The 18,294-nt window shown below is 43.6% G+C and overlaps 2 protein-coding genes across 5 annotated transcripts; one reads left to right on the top strand and one right to left on the bottom strand.

The window, feature by feature from the left end:
* Positions 1-1,015: 1,015 nt before the first annotated feature.
* On the top strand, positions 1,016-12,814 carry rps6kb1a (ribosomal protein S6 kinase b, polypeptide 1a). 3 transcript variants are annotated; one of them, XM_005740345.1, is made up of 15 exons: positions 1,016-1,263; positions 2,265-2,308; positions 2,999-3,119; positions 4,570-4,638; positions 5,474-5,621; positions 5,714-5,771; positions 6,895-6,995; positions 7,157-7,247; positions 7,338-7,428; positions 7,548-7,655; positions 7,736-7,798; positions 7,881-7,958; positions 8,050-8,157; positions 9,166-9,278; positions 10,583-12,814. In XM_005740345.1, exons 1-15 carry the CDS (start codon positions 1,192-1,194, stop codon positions 10,845-10,847), a joined length of 1,530 nt encoding a protein of 509 aa, XP_005740402.1. In that variant the 5' UTR covers positions 1,016-1,191; the 3' UTR covers positions 10,848-12,814. The 3 variants fall into 3 exon arrangements, with proteins under 3 accessions (XP_005740402.1, XP_005740403.1, XP_005740404.1); XM_005740346.1 differs by having other exon boundaries at positions 2,265-2,274; positions 3,034-3,119; XM_005740347.1 differs by having other exon boundaries at positions 1,214-1,263; positions 2,265-2,274.
* Positions 12,815-13,215: 401 nt separating this feature from the next.
* rnft1 (ring finger protein, transmembrane 1) lies at positions 13,216-17,533 on the bottom strand. Of its 2 annotated transcripts, XM_005740348.1 has the most exons (10): positions 17,335-17,533; positions 16,424-16,872; positions 16,266-16,342; positions 16,078-16,178; positions 15,796-15,949; positions 15,538-15,696; positions 15,370-15,435; positions 15,168-15,269; positions 13,977-14,119; positions 13,216-13,343 (listed from the first exon to the last, which is right to left on the bottom strand). In XM_005740348.1, the coding sequence occupies exons 1-9, from the start codon at positions 17,358-17,360 to the stop codon at positions 13,985-13,987; spliced, it is 1,269 nt and encodes a 422-aa protein (XP_005740405.1). In that variant the 5' UTR covers positions 17,361-17,533; the 3' UTR covers positions 13,216-13,343; positions 13,977-13,984. The 2 variants fall into 2 exon arrangements, with proteins under 2 accessions (XP_005740405.1, XP_013768186.1); XM_013912732.1 differs by having other exon boundaries at positions 13,216-14,119.
* Between the last annotated feature and the right edge of the window lie 761 nt (positions 17,534-18,294).

An 18,294-nucleotide genomic window follows, 5' to 3' on the forward strand; every position in this document is an offset into this window, starting at 1 on the left:
TTAATCCAGGAGTTTGTGCAAACTCATTAATCTAAATGATATTTTTACCTGTTAGCTGTGAACGTTCAAATTTACTGTTATACACAAAAGCTGGTTTTAAATTGGAAAGCATTATGTGTGTGTGTGTGTGTGTGTGTGTGTGTGTGTGACTCTCCAGCCCTTTTTCCTGTGTCAGTCTATTTAAGTGCTTTCTGTGTAGCATTCACATGCATTCGTACTCTGATGGATGCATTGGAGGGCAGCTTGGGGTCAGTTGGCAGACTGGAGCTGGGAGCACACAGGGATCGACCCATAGACCGTCGGTGACCTGCTCTACCCCCTGAGCTATGTCACCAGCTGAGCTACACCACCTGGTGGTCAACCACCACTAGTTTTAGTGCTTGAATTTTATGTTTGGTCAATTTCTGATTTCTCAGAGAAGTCCAGTGTCACTGGACTGCATGACTCATTTACATGATCAGATTATGATGAATATGACTGTCTGTACTGAGAGTTTGGAAAGCAGCAAAAGGAAGATCTGTTAAGTCGAGGACTGCAAATTCTTACAATCTGCTGTTGTGAGTAGGCTAAAATAAAAGAGGAGCTTACATTATACATCTGACCTTTGTTTGATGAATATATAAAGTTAGTGTTAGATTATGACTTGGGTTCGGCATGGAGCACTACTGTGTCACATGACACAATTTCAGATTTTTGTTCTGACCCAAGTCTAAAACTATCATCTATATTTTTGGAAAAAACACAGGAAATGAAATACATTCTCTCATAAACATGTACTATAAATACGTTTTTATGCAAATCTTTAAATACAATTCAAATGTAATTTGCACAGACTGGGAAATAAATCATCCACCTATATTTATTCGTTCATTTATTTATTTTTCTTATTAGTGTGTGTTTGTTTGTTTATGTTGGCACATCTGACCACTTTCCCTCTTTCAGTTACTGGATTTATTTTCCTGATCTGCCGTTACTGGAACTCTTTCCTGATGTTTTCGTCCAGCCTGAGCAGAGTAGTGCCGCCGGCCGACGCTAGAGGCTCTTTTTGTTGCTGCTGTTCGATTCCTGTGTTGTTTTGGTTGGTGAGCCCATGCTTTCTGCTGTAGCCGGTTGTAACGGTGATGGCTCTCACATGAGGTGACGGATCGGGCCTGTGTTTTGTCATTTAACGCCAAGTAAGGTGTCGCGGCCATGGCCGCGGTTTTTGACATCGATTTGGATCAACCGGATGAGAATGTCTCTGACGAAGAATTTGAGGATGGGGTGAGTTGATGCTAACGCTAAGGCTAATGTCCCTGCTGTTAGCCAGTTAGCTAGAACTAAGCAGCTCCGAGGCCTAAGTTGCTAACACCGGTGCCCATGTATCCATTATCGGACACATCATCTTTCACTCTTTTCCCGCGTATTAATGTGCTTTCACATACAACGTTAGCTACACTGAAATTAAACATTACAGTTACATTTTCTGGATTTTACTTAAAGTTTTGGACGATGGATGGCTTAAGTTAAGGTGGCCAGCCCTCAAGTACAAGTAAGGTTATTCTTCAGTTGAAAGTGTACAAGCAGAGAAGATATCAACGCCAGAGGGTAAAGAAATCAAAAATAAGGTAAAATGTCAGGTTAGAAATAAAGCATAACGAAAGCTAAACAATAGCAATTGACGGTGTAGTAGCTAGGGCGTAAGGGGTTGTCCGATTATGGAGCTATGAGCGGCAACGCTATTAATCGGTATTTTCGGAGGGATGCTCTTATTGCCGTGTAACTAGCTACATTAGCTGCACATGAATGCTATATCTGCGGTTTGTTAGCTACTTTAATTTAATCAGTAGTGTATCCCTTTCTGACCGTTTTTTAGAAAATAATAATAATACAAATAAATTATACTCCAGCCGACCAACAACAGGCTGAAATGCTACCGGTGCTAGCATCACTGCAGGTAAGAGGATCACACTTTTGCTAGCCTTCCCACCGCGGCGTAACGTTAACGCGAGGCTACGAGTCTGCTGTCGTCGCTGCGTTCCTGGTTATCAGTTTCGTTTAAAACTGATAGTGTTAGACATACAGCACGTCCCTGCTTAACTGTATTGGTTAGCCGTGAGGCTGTCCTAACTTTGAGTGAACTAGGCTAATAAAAATATATCGCTAGAAAATGAAAAAGTCTGTAATGTACCTCCGATTGATTCAGACTCCCTAGTAAAGAACAGTTCTCCCTCGCATTCCTGTGTGCCTAAATGTTGTGTCCCGGTGTCCCCTTTTGTTTCCAGGGGCAGCTCAGTGAGTACATGGAGCAGTGCAGTAGCTTTGATTTGTGAGTATAAGCCATGTTGTGATTCACTGTGTTTCGAAAAAGGGAACAAACCATTTTTCTTAATTGGATGCGTGGGAGTCAACATTTCAGGATCTGGGAAAAACCTAAATCCCGTCGTAGCTGTTTTTAAATTGGTAAAAGAACTAACCAATTTTAAGCGAACTTGATTGTACTTCTGAGCCATAAGAAATTTGCAACTAAACTTAATGGAAAACTAACATACGTTATGTAGTGCCAGACCATAACAACCCTCTGTAGCAGGGTTGTTTTGTTTTCTAATGCTGGGTTGCCCATTAAAGTGAACTGAAACCTGGTAGCTTTGAGACCTGTGGTGCTGTGTGAAGCAGCATTTAGCAGGTAAAACAATCATTGTAATCTGTGATAATCCTGTTTGGCTTCTTTGTTCTCACTTGGAAATATCTGAGGGATCTTTGTGTGAAAGTGCTTTAGCAGTGGGCACTGATCTCACTCAGCCAGTCCCCCCACCCCAAACAAAATACATAAAAATAAATAAATAAAATAAAACTAGCATCAGAAAAAGTCCAGCCATTACCCAATGTTGTCACGGTGCTCAAAGTGTTTGTGGCACTCATCCTAAAATGCTAACAGTGTTGTGCAAAATATTCTGAACCTGTGTTTCATCTTTACTTTCTTATCTTCTTTATTTATTTTTTTGCTTTGTTTTGCCAGTAACATGGATGACTGTGAGAAGTTTGAAATTTCAGAGAACAGCGTGAACAAAGGAACAGAGCAGATCAGGCCCGAATGCTTTGAGCTGCTGAAAGTTTTGGGAAAAGGTGGCTATGGGAAGGTGAGGACTCAAGACTCTCAAATCGACATTTCTCTCTGACACGTTTTCCCTCCTCCTTTTATTGACCCCTCTTGACTTGAAAGTTAGGGTTTGAAAAGGCTTAACTTACATCTTCATATTCGCATGCATTTGATGCAGCGTTAATTTAAAAACAAAAACAACCCTTTGTTTTTAAAATCGTGTAAAATGCAACTTATATTTCTTAGCCTGGGACCTGGTGTCAGTATGTGTGGGAGGCATTGCAGATGTCTTGAAATTCCAGTGGGTGGAATGGGAAATTTGGCAATAGTTTACAGTGTCATTGTTGTTTATCAACAGCCCTCCAATTCCCACAAATATCTAGCAATATTTTTCCTGTGGTAGGAAGAAAGAAATCCTGTTTCACCTTTACCGTAAGCTCTTGAAGCAAAGAAGTAGAAGCCTTTCTTTGCATAGACATGAAGCATCAAAGTAATCCGTCTGCAGCTGCTTGTATCAAATCTTAGGACAAATGGAGATTTTAAAGATGAGTGCACATTGTAGGTTCTGCCTTATTTTTGTGGATGTAGAGCTCTGGAACTTCCCTGATGTTTCGTTGCTAAACTTGACAATGACAGAGCACATTAGTTATTTTGGAAACATTTTTCACTCAGCAAGCAGATGCATGACTTGCTCTGTCTGAAGTGGTTTTGACGGAGATGACAACAAAGTCATTTTCCGTAACTTGGGACTTAGAATTATGAGATAACACAATTGTATTAAGAAAAAAGAAGAAGAAAAATGTAGCACATTGGCAGCTGTTTTGATATCGTCGTCATGTTGCATAATTTGGCAAAAGTTTCTCTGTATTTTTAACTGAGGGTCAGAACTCAAGCCTTTCCTTATACGAAGTAAGAACAGATGATTTTAGTCTTATTTTTTAAGAGTAAAGACAATGATTTTCAAATTCATACCTGAGCGATTGAATTTGTGTCTCGAATGTATAATTTTTCCAATTCAAAATATCTGGACCCCACAGCCAAAGGATAGGTGACGGTAGTTTTTGAAAAGGTGGTATTAAAAAGTCTTAAATAAGCTACAAAAGTCACATGCTTAAGCAATAATGTTAGCTATAAAATCAGCTTATATCTCTCTGGAAGCTGTCAGCCGAAGTTCAAGATATTCAAACTAACATATAGATACAGTCAGTAAGACCCAGAGGCAAGCATTGGCATTACGTTCACCTGCTCTCACTGTGCAGAGTGAGAGCAGCGTTTCATTATGGGTGTTATGACCTTAGCTCCATGCCAGAGTGCGAGGGAGTGCTGCACATATTTGATGTTACATTAAAAAAATCTGTGTTGTATCACTGCTGCTCGTCTTTCAGGAAATGCATTTCTTTCTTTGTGCGCTTTAGTCTTAGATAAAATTTGATGAACCTTGTAGCACTCCTCCTTAAATGTCTTTATACAAATGTAAATTATTTTTGCAGGTGTTCCAGGTTCGGAAGGTATCGGGTGCCACCTCTGGGAAGATATTTGCTATGAAGGTTTTAAAGAAGGTGAGTAAATCTGCTTGCATGTAATCGAGTCGGGTTCATTCGTAGAAACTGGCCCGTGTCTGAATACACAATCAGTCTGGTGTTGCAGAGTTGATGTCCGAGTTCTCCGTATCAATAGCTACGAGCCGGAGCAGGTGATCTGAATATGATATCCTCTTACGCTGAGCTACGAAGCCAGAAGGACAAACCAACCTAAAATAATGGCACCAGGCGTTTTTCTCATGACACCTGGTGGGCGATCGTGGCTCAAGAGTTGGGAGTTTGCCTTGTAATCGGAAGGTTGCCGGTTCGAGCCCCGGCTCGGACAGTCTCGGTCGTTGTGTCCTTGGGCAAGACACTTCACCCGTTGCCTACTGGTGGTGGTCAGAGGGCCCGGTGGCGCCAGTGTCCGGCAGCCTCGCCTCTGTCAGTGCGCCCCAGGGTGGCTGTGGCTACAATGTAGCTGCCATCACCAGTGTGTGAATGTGTGGATGACTGGATATGTAAAGCGCTTTGGGGTCCTTAGGGACTAGTAAAGCACTATATAAATACAGGCCATTTACCATTTACCATTTACCTCAGAGCTGCTGCTTCTGTTCAGCTTGCCTCCTCTCTGCTGTCGACACAGAGCTCATGTCTGGCTCTCCTTGAAAAACCAGCTCATATTCCCCGAAGCCTGAGGTTTCGCTTAATGACTGTTTATTAGCTTAATGAGACTTAGCTGTAGCTACCATCTTGGCGTCCCGGTTCCCGCTCTGCCTCTGCAGCTGATGTTTTAAAGGTTTCGTGCCAGCTAATGGGGTAAGATTTATTGCCCAAATAGTTTCACACCCCTGCACTGTGCTTTTCTGTCCAGGCCATGATTGTGCGTAACGCAAAGGACACCGCCCACACCAAAGCCGAGAGGAACATATTGGAGGAGGTTAAACATCCGTTCATTGTTGACCTGATCTATGCCTTCCAGACGGGGGGAAAGTTGTACCTCATCCTCGAGTATCTGAGCGGTGAGAAGGAATTCCCAGTCATTCTATCAGTGCAGCTCCTCATTCCCAGTGTGAATACATTTGAACGATGAGTTTTCGTATGTGGTAACTAGGCGGGGAGCTGTTCATGCAGCTGGAAAGAGAGGGAATCTTCATGGAGGACACAGCATGGTGAGTTGGTCTGTTGCTGGTAAAACCTCGATCGTCTTCTTTTTTTGGTTGAGTTCAGTTTACTGCGCTCACAGTAAGCGCAGCTGCAAGCTTTCATTATCACGAACAAAGCCAGTGTCCAATGAAAACAAGGACAAATGTAAATATCATCCCTAAGAATCCTTACGTACCACGTGTGACAAACAAATACATCTGACATGTTGTGCACACACCGTACGCAAACATGAGTAGGTGGAAGTCGGCACTTATTAATATCCACGTTCACCAAAAACAGAGATGACCGTCTGAGTGACACCACTGAGAGGAACGTTATCTACATTCATACAATTTGTTGTTTTTGACCAGACGTGTGAAGTTGTGTGTTTTGTTTGTTCCACACACTAACTCCTGTGACTGTGATGCTGTGATGTTTCACATTAGTCCTTCCTACCAGCTTGCTGAACAGATTGATTTGCTGCTTTATACAGTAGTTGCATCTTTACATTAACTTGCATGTTTGCATATTACATGATCAGCACCATGCATTTAGGATGTTAACCCACAGAAGAGGCATCTTAACACCCAGTGATGTGACTTTATGATTCACATTCAGTCAAAAACAGGTTCTCCAAAATATTTCTAGGAATACAACAAAGAGACAAACAGTAGCTGCTTGTGTTCTGATTGGAGCAGACGGACATATTTAAACTGGAGCCCCAAAAAGCATCACGAGGAAAAACAATCACATCGAGGAAATTGGCACACGGGGGAGTTTAAAGTTTGAGGAACTGACTTCCGTGAAGGGAGGCACGTAGGTGACTCTGTTTCTCAGACACTGAGCTGGAACCGTAGGACTGTTCAGCTGGAGCAGGGACTGAATGCTTGCAGTATGAGTCCTTTTGTCTTATAAACACAGTCTGTAGATGGAGACTCCATGAACCAAAGTGCTGAACAAATAAGGGTAGTAGTGTTCCTAGAATAATGAAAGAGACACTGAGTGCAGAAAGGCACAGGAGTGTAAACATTACATCATAACGTGGGCAAGAAATGTGCGTAAACATAGAAGAGTAACGAGGAAAAATGGATAGAAATGTCAATGCATTCGACTAAATATGGGACCTGCGTTGTGTTTTTCTGTTGACAGTTTCTACCTGGCCGAGATCTCGATGGCGCTGGGTCACCTGCACCAAAAAGGCATCATCTACAGGGACTTAAAACCTGAGAACATCATGCTCAATAACAACGGTACTGAAACACTAGGAGCTGCTTACTAAACGTCCGACCTAGATACATGTCCTTCACCAACTGAGATTTCCTTGCAAATATCTTCTGCTTGTTTTGCATTCAACTATTAAAACACAACCTTGAACCTTCTAACGTGTCCTCTGTACGCATCCACCTTCTAGGACACGTGAAGCTGACGGATTTCGGCCTATGCAAAGAGTCCATCCATGATGGAACAGTCACCCACACCTTCTGCGGCACTATCGAGTACATGTATGGCAAACAGTCTGATGATTTACATACACATCAGCACATTCATGCCTCTGGTTTGACACGCCTTCTCCTCTGCCTCTTCTTCTTCAGGGCTCCAGAGATCCTGATGAGGAGTGGACATAATCGTGCTGTGGACTGGTGGAGTCTGGGAGCACTCATGTACGACATGCTGACAGGAGCAGTAAGTACAAACCAGTCAACGTCTTAATGCCGTAACTAATGCAAGTAACCGGAACCGTTACTCACAGCGTCCTTATCGTGCTGCTCAGCTAATGTTTCCAATCTGCTGCTGTCCCTCAGCCTCCGTTCACCGGTGAAAACCGAAAGAAGACCATAGACAAAATCTTAAAATGTAAACTCAGCCTTCCACCTTACCTCACGCAAGAAGCCAGGGACCTTCTGAAAAAGGTGAGCTGTTAAAGCCTTGCTCCTCCCCACACGCTTCACTGATCTGCTGTCAAAAATACGAATATTTATGTTTTTTCTAGTTGCTGAAAAGAAATGCCTCGTTGCGACTCGGGGGCGGTCCAGGAGATGCAGCTGAAGTCCAGGTAGGCATCGCTTTTCAGATGGAGCTTGAAAAATATGTTTTAAAAAACCACGCAGACACAAAACGGCTGTCATGTTTCCTAGGCCCATACGTTCTTCCGCCTTATAAATTGGGACGAACTCCTTGCTCGCAAAGTAGAGCCTCCATTTAAACCATTTCTGGTGAGTTTGTCTTCCACACAGAGATGTCCTGTGTAATGTGGCCATGAAGGTCATTAACTAACCTGATTACTATTGTATTTTTTTTTTACAGCAATCAGCTGATGATGTCAGCCAGTTTGATTCCAAGTTCACCAGTCAGACTCCAGTGGACAGCCCCGATGACTCCATGCTCAGTGAAAGCGCCAATCAAGTCTTCCTGGTGTGTAACTGGTGCCTCACTCAACGGCCACTTCATTAGTTACACCTTGCAAGTGTTAGTGAACCTTCTGAACTGACTGGTAACTCAACAAGGTGCCGGCCCACATTGACAGGATAGCATCACACAGCTGCTGCGTCCGTGATGCGACTCTCGTTTCGACACGTCCCAAAGTGCTCTGTTGGGTCGAGTCTGGCCAGCCTTCTCCGGCATTAGCAGAGAATGGCTGCTTACTGGATTATTTTCTGTTTTGGACCACTCTCTGTAAACTCTGGAGATGATGGTGTGGGAAAATCCCAGCAGATCAGCGGTTTCTCAGATATACTCGGACCAGCCCATCTGGCACCGGCAACCACATTCGGAGTCACTTAAATCACCTTTCTGCCCCATTCTGAACCTCACACGTCATCTTGACCATGTGTATGAGTTTAGCGTGAATGAGCGAGTTGCTGCGCTGCCATTGGCTGATTAGTTATGTGCACTAATTAGCAGTTGGGACAGGTATACCTGACAGAGTGGTGGGTGAGCGTATAATAATGTTGCAGGGTAAGATCTATGAAAGACGACTCATAACCTGCGTGTCAGTGTTTTGTAGAGTTATGTTCGGTCATCGTTTGTGGTCAGATGATGTGAGGTAGGAAAACGCTAAATATCTGGTGCAAAGCTGATGTTGCTAAACTTACGCAGAGTTTTTAATAGAAAACGGTGCACTGACTGTTTGTGTTGTCTGAAAACATGCAAACAACAGCTAGTTCTGGACATACTGGTTTTTTTTCGTGTTTTGTTTTTGTTCCCCTTTCGACAAGTGGGTCTTACGAGAACCAGTTAATGCGTCCCATCTGGTTTAATCCTGTTGGTTTTCCTGGAAGCTTCACTCACTTTTCCACCGCATTGCATGATATGGTTTACTCAGCATTTCATTGCTCATCATCAGCTGTGGGTTGTTTTTGGAACGATGGTCTTTGAAGTGGGCTGAGATCTTTCTGTTTTTGTCCTCCACCCCTTCCCCAGGGTTTCACATATGTAGCCCCATCTGTGCTTGAAAACGTCAAAGAGAAGTTCTCCTTTGAGCCAAAGGTCCGCTCGCCGCGAAAGTTCCCGGGAAGCCCGAGAACACCTGTGAGGTAACGGCATGTTGTTTTTCTCTGCAGATCTGTCCAATTTCACTGGGCATTTAAAAAATTTCCCAAAACAAGTCTTCATCCTGATGACTCACTCGCTGACCTTGTGAATAGCTTAAAATTTCTTGGCTAACAGTAAGGCATATAAAGTCATTAAAGCTTAAATGAATTGAATAAAAACATGGATAGGGAAGGTGAGGGGTGTTTTGGAGTTGTGGGGGTAATTGTACGCATCCCTTGTACGCAAGGTTTCATGAATAAGAACATTAAATAAAAAAACAACCTTAAAATGATTTATATACAACCTCAGATGAACAACAACACAAAATAATTTGAAGCCAGAATGCAGAATCAGTGGACGGTACTCCCTTACTGCTCCCATTAAAACAGTAATAACCCAGATGCTGCTGATCAAATGCAGTTGACTGATCATCAGTTGAGCACCACCATAAAGGCAGATGTTTTGGCTGGTCTTGAGCATTAATGTGTGTGTTAACACAGTGCCAAGGAGGAACAGTTGCTGCTGCCCATGAGTTTTGAGAGGGTCACAAGACCATTTCCAAATAATTTCAAGTGAATCGTTCTACTGTGGGAACGATTATTCCCAAGCAGGAAATGTTCAGCACAACTGTCATTGTACCCAGGAAAGCCACGTCAGTGCGTGCACTCCCTAAGAGCCACATCTCAGACTCGACAGGGAAAGTTCATAATAGTACAATTAGAAAAAGGCAAAGGTTGCAAGGACAAGGCTCTTTTCTCTAAAGAAGAACACGGCAGCACGGCTTAGATTGCAAAGTCGTATCTGTACACGCCACAAAACCTCTGGAACAATGTTCCTAAATGAAGATGTCTGGCAATAACGCCATAAACCACCGGCCGAGCGTGGTGGTAGAGGGATAATGATCTGGGCTCGTTTTGCAGCAAATGTGGAACTCCTGTGTACCAAAGTATCCTTGAGCCAAATATGCAGCTTTCTATCTGACAGCTAAAGCTTGGCCTAAATGGGTCCTTTCATAGGACACATCAGGGAACCTACATCCAAGTGTCTCAAAAAGAAAACACTAAATGTGGTTTAATGACCCGGTCAAAGTCCAGACCTCTGACTGAAGAGAGCTGGAAGTCTTACTGAACCGAAGCAACGTTGTTGTGGTGTTGTTTATTCTCAGGTTGTATTTAAATAAACAAGTTTTCTTCGTAAGTCCTGGTGTGTGATGGTGTGCTTTGGTGTACTTTTTCACGACTGTAGCCGTATGGTGCACATAACAGCCTTTGAGCCTAATCAAAGTATGTCACATCTTCTTCCTCAGTCCGGTGAAGTTTGCAGGGGGGGGCAACTGGCACCGGGGACCTTTGATGACTGGCAGCCCGTCTCTGCTTTCACCCAGCAGCTCGATGGACCAGCCCATGGAGGTTTCAGCAGTGGAGCAAATGGACACGAGCGGCAGCGGCTTCACCGAGGCTTCTGCGCCGCTTCCCATCAGGCACCCTTCAGGCATCAGTGTAGGGCCCTACAAGAAGCAGGCGTACCCCATGAACTCCAAGCGGCCCGAACACCTACGAATGAACCTATGACGCTCGGCTCGCCTACGAACGCCGGCCCTCTTTGAGTGTCCCTTCCTTTTCCTTTTGTCCTTTCAAAGAGACTTGTAGGATTTCTTTTTTACTTTGACTGACGCTGTCAACGCCGATCACCAGCTCTTCCAGCAGCGCCTTCCCCTCCTTAACCGCCTGAAACCTCCTGACTTAGCCTGGGCCTTTTTTTTTTTTTTTGTAACTCGCCACAGCTAATCAGCAGTTTATAAATTAGCAGAGCGGTGTGAGAGGTGCTCTTCGACAAACTCTGTTCGAACGTGTGCTGAAAAACACCAGCTGACGAGTGGGCTCAGGTGATTGAGATGTACTCAACTGGCATTACTGTAGGATTTACTGGTGCTCTTTTATCTTCGAGTCTAGGGTAACGTTACTTGTAGTGTTTACGGCGAGTCTACTCCATCACAGTGAGAAAAGGATCTCTAATAAGGAGCGTTTGTTTCTTCCTCATCGTGACATTTTATCTGAACAGTCACTCTGTGAAATTTCGGATCGCGCTGTCAGTCAGTGGATTTATTGGATCATAGTTTCACAGGGTTAGGTCCTTTATATTTAAAGGACAGAGTCAGATCGCCTTCGTCACTAGAGCTGAGAGCAGGTGTAGGTGAGCGCGCCTGAAGGAAAGCAGCTATAAAAAGACAAGTGAAATTTCAGCCAAGTGCATCACTTCCACCACAGTCGATACCAAATGCTGGCACTGCTTTGTGTGACTGGAAGGCTTCCTGCGGGACGCCGATCCAGAAACACTGATCGTTTTCTTTGTGTTGAATGTAAACAGACTCCAAAAGCCTTTGTGTGTCACTTAAATCTCCTGCTCTTATTTTTTAACTCATGCAGTCTCATTGCCACTGGCATGGTTGGAAACCAACAAGCATGTTGACCCAAAATACTCTGAGCCAGATTGGTATCACTGCCTTTTTTACTGACATGGGCTGCATTCATGTCTAAGGTACTGTGAGTGTGCTTTTTGTGCATTGTAACATGGCTTTAAGCGTAAGGGCGTATTAACACACACCTGTGTGAATAGACCATCTATTAAGAGTGCGATGTTTGGGATGTTTGTGCGACGTAAAGCTGCTAGATGAGCCTTTGGAGTCAAGCCATTGAACCCTGTCATCCTAAAAATGACCAAAGGTCGGATTCAGATTCCCATAATGCTAATGAAAGCTAAACGAGTGACTTCTGTTGTTGTTTTTGAAATTGTTCCCTGCAATCCACAAATGCTGACTGTAACGTTTGGCCAAAACGAGCTGAAGCTTTGGGGATTTTTCTGGTAATCATAAAAATGAAAACACAGGAAGTTTGCGCCTTTTTCTACAAATGAACTGTGTAGGAACTTCTTTTGGTTCATGTTTTAGGTTTTACTGACTGAGCCGATGTATTTGGATCATTCCTGTAAAGCAGCTGTGTTTAACAGCCGTCACTCCACTCGCTTACTTTGTTTATATTTATTTCAAGTGCCATTGTGGTTCCACTCCGTTGTCTACACTATGCAAACTATGTATTTATTATGTAGTATTATTCACATAGGGCAGCAGAATGTGTAAAAAGTTGATTTGACTTCTGTTGCAATTATAATCGTGTACAGTGTAATTTTATTTCCATAGAAAGTCTTACAAGAACCTCAGATGCAGCTTTTTTTATGTTTCAAAGGCCCGACGTCTTACAGTATTTATTTCGAGGCATAGTTTCACTTTGAAACCTTTTTTTCTTCATTTTAGACTTTCCTTGCCAAAAACTTGAAGTGTAGTTTTTCTTTTGCAGTGGAAAGATAGATGTTATGATGCAAAAACCAATGGGAATGGCACTGTGCCTTTGCTGACAGAGTACATCATGTATGTACAGTTTGCTGTATATTGTAGTTGTGTGAGTGCGTGTGCGCGTGCAAGGCTGGGATTGATTACCACCGCTGACGTCATGCCTTTCTAGGATGTGTACATCTTTGATCGTGGTCTGAGTGGGAGGTTTGGTGTGACTGTCGTGTCTGAGACACGGTGATGTAAAAGTGGTGCATTTTGCTTCTGTTCAGGTATGTTTAAGGAGCATTTTACACACAGATGTTTGAACCATACTTTATCAAGCTTACTTGATAACATGTCTCGAGTTGAAAAGGATATTTTAGTCACTGGTGACATTTCTGTTGTGTCGATCCTTCACCTGAACTGTATCATGTACATAATGAAGTTGAAATAAAACATAAATGAACAGAGCCTGTCTGAGTCCTGCTGGTGCAACAGAACGTTTCAGCGTATCTCAGTGATAACGTCCAAGTTTTTTCCCATAAACTGGAAGCTGTTCACCAGGGAACTGGTCCCAGTTTGCTCCACAAATCAAGCCAAGAACACTTAACTTAAATGTAGATCTTTAATCAGAGTTCATGGGTCAGAGCGGATAAAAATAACAGTGAAATGATTTTTGTACATAAAATAGATGTTTCTCCCAGTCTTTGGTTTTTACAAAAACGGGGCAACGTCAGCCCTGTAAAAAAATAATTTGTGTAAATCAGTATCACAATCATCTGCAGTCCCCCAAAAAAGCTGAAAGCAAGAAGTTTACTGTGTGCACATTAATGAGCAATTATACCTATGAGTTGTTCCAGAAGGTCAGCTCTGCAGCCTGATTTCAAACTGAACGATACAACTGAAGCAGATGCTTTTATTTGGCGCATTCGTTTGGATGAATCGGAATAGTTGCGATCAGAAATTAGGTAACACTAGACAAGACGGGGATCAGGTGCTGTGTGTAATTCTCTTATGCTCCTATATTCACAAAACATTTTAAAAAAACGTGGAAGTAATGAAATTTTCATTCTCGAGGAAAGTTTCAAAGACTAAAGGTTAGGAAAAGCAACACAAAGCAAAACTACTTAAATCAAAAAAATACTCGAGGGTGAGAAAATAATTTCTGTGAGAAGAAGAAATTCTTTGCTGGAGATTTAACAAGAGAAGCCAGAAACATGCCTATGGTTGTGTACCTTCACTGGCCCCGGCCAGCAAGGAGCCCAGCCTTTAACTGACTAATGAAACAGTGTGTACGACGTTATCTGGCAGTGGGGCTTGACAGCCATGAAAAGTCACATATTACATACAAAATAATACCAGTATCCCACACCTGAACCATTAATAAATCTGCAGGTGTGGAGACGTGGCTCCATCTCTCCACTTGTAGACCTTCTCTGTGATGACTGTGCGGCAGAGGGGGCAGCTCTTCTCCCGGTTGAACCACATAGCGATGCATTCGTCACAGAATATGTGCTGCACAGCGGAGAAGTGAAAGCACATCAACACATTTTACACTCAAAAGTGCCTGAAAAGGGCTACTGAACTTCTTCAAGTTTGTTTTAGCTCCTTCGTCACTCTTTACACCAGCTTTGTCCTGATTGGCCGCCCCTTGCAGACATTTTCCAACAGCAGGTGGGGCGCACTTCTATGCTCAAGACTCCATAAATAGGCGGTTGTAGCTTTTGTAAAGTAAATAAAGCCGATATAAAGGTACCCTAAATTTGCATTCCTCTAACGCAGCGGTGGGCAACTCCAGGCCTCGAGGGCCGGTGTCCTGCAGGTTTTAGACGTGTCCGTGATCCAGCACAGCTGATTTAAACGGCTAAATGACCTCCTCAACATGTCCTGAAGTTCTCCAGAGGCCTGGTAATGAACTAATCATGTGATTCAGGTGTGTTGACCCAGGGTGAGATCTAAACCCTGCAGGACACAGAGTTCCCCACCCCTGGTTTATATACAGTCTATGTCACAGAGCTGTGTGCCTGATATAAAATCTGACAGGGAACATTTGTACACACTCTGACCTCACCATTTAAGTGTTTTACAGAAGCATCGAACACTGAGGCAGCAAATACAGGACTGTACTCAAGTCCTGAGCCACCCCTCATTACTTGATTTTCTATGAACAAGTAAACTTTTTATAGATTCAGCTAAAGAAATGGGAACAAATGTTTTGAGACAGGCCGGCAGCAACAAAGTCCCAACAGAAACCATTTCAGCTGGTTCACTGTCGGGGTGTCTGTCATGTGAAGACTTAACACTGATTCACTGGGCCTTGAGTTTTTATGCTTGAATGACTTAGAGTTCAGCCTTAAATTGCTTAATAAACAAAAGAAATTTAAAAAAAGCATTCCTCTGAAAATGATCAGGTACAAGAACAGGACTGAAGATGAGTAAAAAGCAGCCAGTGTCCAAAGAAAAGTCTGGCTCCTTTGGAGCAAATCATAAAGAAATGAGGGGCGACTCAACACTTTTGTGGCAGCGTACAGCAGGCCCTGGAAGTGTGCACGTGTCGTTTTACCTGACAGAGAAGTGCACGTGGCTCCCTGTACTCTCCCTGACAGATGGGGCAGACATCTCCAGCCTCGTTACACTGACTCCTCGTGGCTGCTGTGCCTGTGCACTGAGAAATAACATGGAAGCACACTTCAATACGGACACTTCAGCACAATCTGCATTTACCTTTAATTCACAATTTAAAGATAAAGCTGTTTAACACTGACCTCGACTCGTAGGAACAGTCTCCCAGTTTTCATTAAAGACGTCCACTGACCATACAATCCTAAAAGCTAAAAGGGAGAGAAAACAACAGTTTTCGATGTAATTGTCAACAGGAAACAGAACCCTTTTAGCATTTATTCTACAAAAATATATAAGCTGTAGGATCACACCTTTAGTATGAGGTAGAGCAAAGCCAACAGGACCCCGAGTGTAAGTCCAGGGGTGCCTTCTGTCTCCTGGTAGGTGACTAGGTAGCGGAACCACAGTGGAACAGGCGCTATAGTCTGGTGGACTTGACCCAGCTCCTCAGTCAACATGAGCCACCGGCCCTGGAGAAATAAACTTAAGCTACTGAACCAGCCCTGCCAACAGGGCTTTGGTTTTCTTCATTAAGTCAACAATGTCGAGAATAAATCTACAAATCAAACCTGAGTTCGATAGGACACCAGTGAAGAGGGCAGCAGCAGAATAAGGCACTTGATTCCCATGCAGAGGAACTTTATTACAAAGTTGGTGACGCCGACTGCCCAGAGTGTCTCCCAGAAACCCAGCCGCTCAATGGTTGGACTGAGCAGGATGAGGCTATGAGGAAGGGTGGCAGTCGGGTTAAACGGCATAATGCTCTTCAACAAATCTGATCACACTCCACTTTTAGGTCGGACACTATATTTCTAGTGATAAGTGAGGTGACACAATGGATCGTGCCTTACCAATGATAAAGTGTCTCTGTGAGAAAGGTGTAGTAAAGCAGTAAGGTGCAGGAGATCAGGAAGAGCAGCAGCCATATGCACTGCAGCTTTGAGTGACGATCCTGCACACAGACAACGTGTCGTATCAGGGACTTAATTAATATTCATAAACGCATCACAAATCAACAGTTTTTCAGCTGCTGACTCACCTGAAGAAAGACTTGAGTTTGAATGTTTTTATTCACATACAGAAAGGTCGTGAAGAGGCCGATCCCAACTGCTAAACCTGGTAAAGGAAGAGAGACACGATGACATGCGTTCTTGTGCTCACAGCTGTGGTGACACTGTTTTCTTCACTCCTGCTTACCCAGAGCATGTTGGATCACCAGCTTAGCGCACAGTATGACCAGGAAAGGAAGACTCTTTTGGAGCCAGCGGAAGAGACAGCGTAGCTCAGAAAGAGAGGCGCTGGGTTCTCCAGAGTCCAGGTCAGGGTCGGGCGGGTCAAGCTCGGGCTCTGAACTGGAAGGGGGCGCCCGATTATGTGCGTGTGAATGCGAGTGGCTGTGGGAGTTGATCCTGCATCTCCTGGATGACGCACCTCCACTGGACTCTCCGGGGCCACCGGTCATGGGTACTCGTACCTCACTGCTCTCAGGGCTGGAGGCAGCAGCACCACCAACAGGTGCCCTGGTGAAAAGCTCTGGCTGCAGAGTTAGGGATAAACCATTTCCCGCATGACCTCCCCGCTCAGTTGAATTAGGCTGCATTACAGTAGGAGACTCCCTCAGTTTCAGTACTCTTCTGGAATCAGTCCTAAGACACAAGAGCCTCGGTCAGAGTGTGTCCCGCTGCAGCTACGATCACGGCCATATTTACGTGTCAACTGACAGAGAGAACCGACGTAAAGACGTTAATAAAGTGTTAAGAAGTAATGAAGGGTTTAGCACTGTTTATGCTAAAACAGCCGAGACTCCTCTCTGACAGTACTGTGGTACTTTGGGGCACGAATGCGACTGGAGATCTGCTTTTTTGGGTTGGCTAAAGTTCACAAAAGTGAATTACTCTGACATTATTTCCATATAACTCATTTCATTATACCAACGTAACTACCGTTAGGTAAACCCCCCAGACATTTTCAAGTAATAGTAATAAAAAAAGGTCCAAAGCAGCTTAGTGACCGCTAACAGGTAAACTGAGCGTTTCCTACACACAGCTAGCCGTTAGCATTAGCAGCTAGCATGTTTCTTCTTAGGCCCCGTTTACGCTTCAGCTCACCTGTCATTCTGGACCCGGAGTTTCATGGTAGGCTCTGGGTCTCCATCTAGAACAAAAGCCGACCCGCCAAACGAAACAAAAACAAAAAAAAACAAAAACAAAAATAAGATGTTAGCTTTTAGGCTAAGCCATAAGCTGCTTGTGCAGACATGACGTTGTTTTACGACTGTACACGTCACGACGTTTTTTTCTAGTTCAGGCGTTTTTTTGGTTTGTTTTTGTTTTGGTAAAATGACGCAACACCTCCACCTACTGGGATGTCCCAGAACTGCAGTCACATGATAGGCATAAAACACACGCATGTGTCGTTATGTAGGCGGCTCAGTTTCCAGAGCAGGTTTTAGTTGCTCACAGAGATTGAGATGGTGAATAAAACGTTTGCAGCTGAACCAGAGGGTTTAGCCCCTGATGTGTCTTTGAGACACTGCATTCCTCTCAGCTCCAGTGTTGCTGCTGATTCTGCTGCTGTAGCCTTGGTATCTCTTCATAATCGGATGTCTTTAAAGCACTTTGCATTTTGTTGTTAGAGCCTGAGTGGTTGCAGTACTCTTTTCCTGATCTCAGCTGCATCACCGATCTGATCACGGATTTTTATCACAGTCACAAGTAGAAAGTCGACCAATATAGAGGTTTATCATTTCATCTTGGCTCATGATCTGGATTTCAGATCACAACGTGGAAGAGTGGATCCAGCAGATTCCAAGCACAGCATCCGAGGTCTCTCTCCAGAAGAATTCAATCCTAGGAACAGCTAAGATAATGTGCAGAACACAGAGATTTTTATAGATATGCAGTAGAATGAAAAGCAATTATCCAGGATTATGGAGCAAATGCAAAAATGTGAGATGAGTGCAACACAAAAGATTACACCGAACAATAAATAGACTGAACATAAACTGTGAATTGTATTTTATTCCCCCAAGCTGTGTTGGATCAAGGACACATCTAAAACCTGCAGGA

This window comes from Pundamilia nyererei, unplaced genomic scaffold (genome assembly GCF_000239375.1).
Source record: "Pundamilia nyererei isolate P.nyererei 1_Seehausen unplaced genomic scaffold, PunNye1.0 scaffold00099, whole genome shotgun sequence".
Classification (NCBI taxonomy): Eukaryota; Metazoa; Chordata; class Actinopteri; order Cichliformes; family Cichlidae; genus Pundamilia; species Pundamilia nyererei.